This window comes from Saprolegnia diclina (genome assembly GCF_000281045.1).
Source record: "Saprolegnia diclina VS20 unplaced genomic scaffold supercont1.132, whole genome shotgun sequence".
Lineage (NCBI taxonomy): Eukaryota > Oomycota > Saprolegniomycetes > Saprolegniales > Saprolegniaceae > Saprolegnia > Saprolegnia diclina.
This window is the reverse complement of record NW_008246199.1, coordinates 98,514-101,101: the sequence shown is the minus strand read 5'-3', so window position 1 is coordinate 101,101 and position 2,588 is coordinate 98,514. Positions and strand designations below refer to the sequence as shown.

General features: G+C 54.3%; 2 protein-coding genes across 2 annotated transcripts in view; one reads left to right on the top strand and one right to left on the bottom strand.

Moving 5' to 3' along the window:
• Positions 1-256: 256 nt before the first annotated feature.
• On the bottom strand, positions 257-1,819 carry SDRG_16506 (TKL/DRK protein kinase). Its single transcript, XM_008622720.1, has 4 exons — positions 1,383-1,819; positions 1,144-1,332; positions 935-1,092; positions 257-876 (listed from the first exon to the last, which is right to left on the bottom strand). Exons 1-4 carry the CDS (start codon positions 1,754-1,756, stop codon positions 290-292), a joined length of 1,308 nt encoding a protein of 435 aa, XP_008620942.1. The 5' UTR covers positions 1,757-1,819; the 3' UTR covers positions 257-289.
• Positions 1,820-2,133: 314 nt separating this feature from the next.
• SDRG_16505 (hypothetical protein) overlaps positions 2,134-2,588 on the top strand; it is a gene marked incomplete at both ends in the record, with an annotated part of 1,429 nt that continues 974 nt past the window's right edge. The window contains one exon of the mRNA XM_008622719.1: positions 2,134-2,573. Coding sequence (XP_008620941.1) covers positions 2,134-2,573 — 440 coding nt within the window. The remainder of the gene's footprint in view (positions 2,574-2,588) is intronic.

Genomic DNA, 2,588 nt, shown 5'->3' with positions numbered 1-2,588 from the left:
GCCGCTTTTGTGCGATAAAAACCAAAACTTGCAGTCGATGCAACAGAAGTTGATTCGGAATCAACTCCAATCCCCTCCAGTGATGCCACAAGCCGGATAAATTTTATCCGTATGACATTTTAGAAAATTGAGGCAACTCGAGTTGAAGTGGACGTTCGGAGACCAGCGCCTAAGGAGTCCTGGCTATTAATAGACTCGCGGCTTACATAGGATTCCAATCTGGATTGTCATATTGTGATTCCAAGCTGGTTTGCTATTGTGTACAGTGGGGTTGCGTTCTATTTTGTTATTAATAAGACGCTGGCATCTTGCGCTCCACACAAAAGTCGCCGTCCAAGCGCGCCGAGAGTGCATCCTTGGCAAGGTCAAGCTCCTGGGCCGCTGCGATCGGTGCGTTTGCAGTGTGCAGCTCAAGACGCTGCAGTGCATGGTACAATCGGTCCAGCGCTGGGCTGCGCATGGAAACCTTCGCCACAGACCGGACGCCGGCTGGCTGAAAATCGTTCTGTCGAACGTCGTCGGGCAACGTCGTTGAAGCTGCTTCATGGGCATCCTCTTCTCCCACGCGAAAGTCGTCGTTCGTGCGAGTACCGGTAACGAGCGCATCCTTGCCGATGTCGAGGTCTTGGACCTCTGCGACCAATGTTTCGCGCAGCGATTCAAACTCAACCAAGAGCTGGTCAAAGCTGGGGCGCCCATTTGGATCATTGAGCACGCAGCGCTCGTAGATGCTCGCAATGCTTGACGGCGCGTTCTCCGAGAGCTTTGGCCGCTGCGTGTTGTCCACAATATCGGGTACAGGCCAATCCAGGCGGGCCGAGTGGTTTACGATGCGATCGTGGTACGGCTGCTTGCGTGTTTCAATTTCGGCGAGCACTAAATGACGCACAAAATGAGATGCCGTTGTACAACATAAAATACAAATCTATCGTACCAATGCCAAAGCTGTACACGTCGGTCATCGACGTACACTCGTCGCCGCGGAGAATCTCGGGCGCCACCCAAAACGGCGCGTACAGACGACGACGATGGCATAGCTTCGAGAGACGCGCTAGACCACAATCAGCAAGCTTGGCGACTTGACCATTGGCGCTGATACATTTGTTGATGTGATGCTTGTCAGTAATATGGAGGTACTAGTACCTGATGAGGATATTGGCGGCCTTGAGATTGCCGTGAATATACTTTGGCTCGTGTGAGTGCAAATAGGCCATGCCACGGCAAATGTCGACAACAAACTGAAGTAGCAGGTCCGTCCAGCTCAGCGCAATGGATTGGTCTAGTAGGATGGATCCGAGATCGCCGCGCTCCTCGTATTCTGTCACGAGGTAGCTACGTATAGGTCGACGTGAGATACAACGGCCTTGGGGAGATGCTAGTACAAGTTGTCGTCGATGTCGAAACTTAAGCCAACAAAGAGGACGATGTTGGGGTGCCAGAGCGTTGAGAGGAGCACAATCTCTTTCGCCCAATGCCTGACGTCCACATCAAGAAAACGAACCTTCTTGATGAAGATGGGCATTCCATGAAGCTCGCCTTTGAAGACCTGCGAAGTCCCGTACGAGCCTTGGTCCAAGCGCTCGCCAAAGTTCAGGTCGCAGTGGTTGATCGCAGCCCGCCGGAGCCTGCCGGTATGATCCTCCATTATTGACCAAGACATACGAGATCGCATTGTGTATAGCACTGGAGCTGGACATGACATGGCCCTCGGCAAAGGCAGACACGGCCAGCGGCATCTGATCCAGCAGTTGCCCATTGTCCGTAACTTCTTGCGGACCCTTGCGGCAATATCAAAATGCAGAAAATGGCGTGATCCACGTAATTCCCAATGGCGAATGATGGGCTTGACTGGATGGCTCGCAAGGTATACCTTTGAAAAAAGATATACTTCACCAAAGGATATTCAAGTACTAGTATTATATTTTTAAGTGGTTTAATTCTAATAGCATTATCTTTTTTACAGGACGGTACTACTGCGATAGAAATTGATATCTTTGAAGAATCAATATCAATGTTTTACACAGTGCTCTGATGCCCGCTCGTTTCATTCTCAGCCGGACTGCTGCCTTTATGCGTCCTCATCCCAGGGACTCGACGCTCTTGTCAACGTCAGAGACTGCTGCGGAGGCCCAAATGCGCATCGTCGACGAGTTCTGCGAGGCCTCTGGTGCGGCGCTGAACCTCGCAAAGTGTGTGACAATCTACCTGGACGAGACGCTGCTCGACGACGACGACGAGGTCGCCACCCCAGCAGAAGCAGTACCTGTACCAGCAGCCGACGTGACCGTCGCTCAAGCCGCGCCCGCTCCGGCAGCTGATGGGGCCGCAGCGCCTGCTCCGGCAGAGGCGGAGGCGGTCTACCGGGACGACGCGGTCGATCCCGATACGATTCTGACGCCGTATCCATCGCCGGGGAAGACGTCGACGCCGACGATGAGACCGACGATGCCGACGCGCTGGCGCCCGAAGCAGAGGCCGCTGCACTCGTGGCTGCTGATGCCCAAGAACCCGCTCGCGCGCCACCCGAAGAAGCACCAGCCGCCGCGCCGCCCGAGATGGCCCAGCCCGCCGCGGTCGACGCTGCCGCA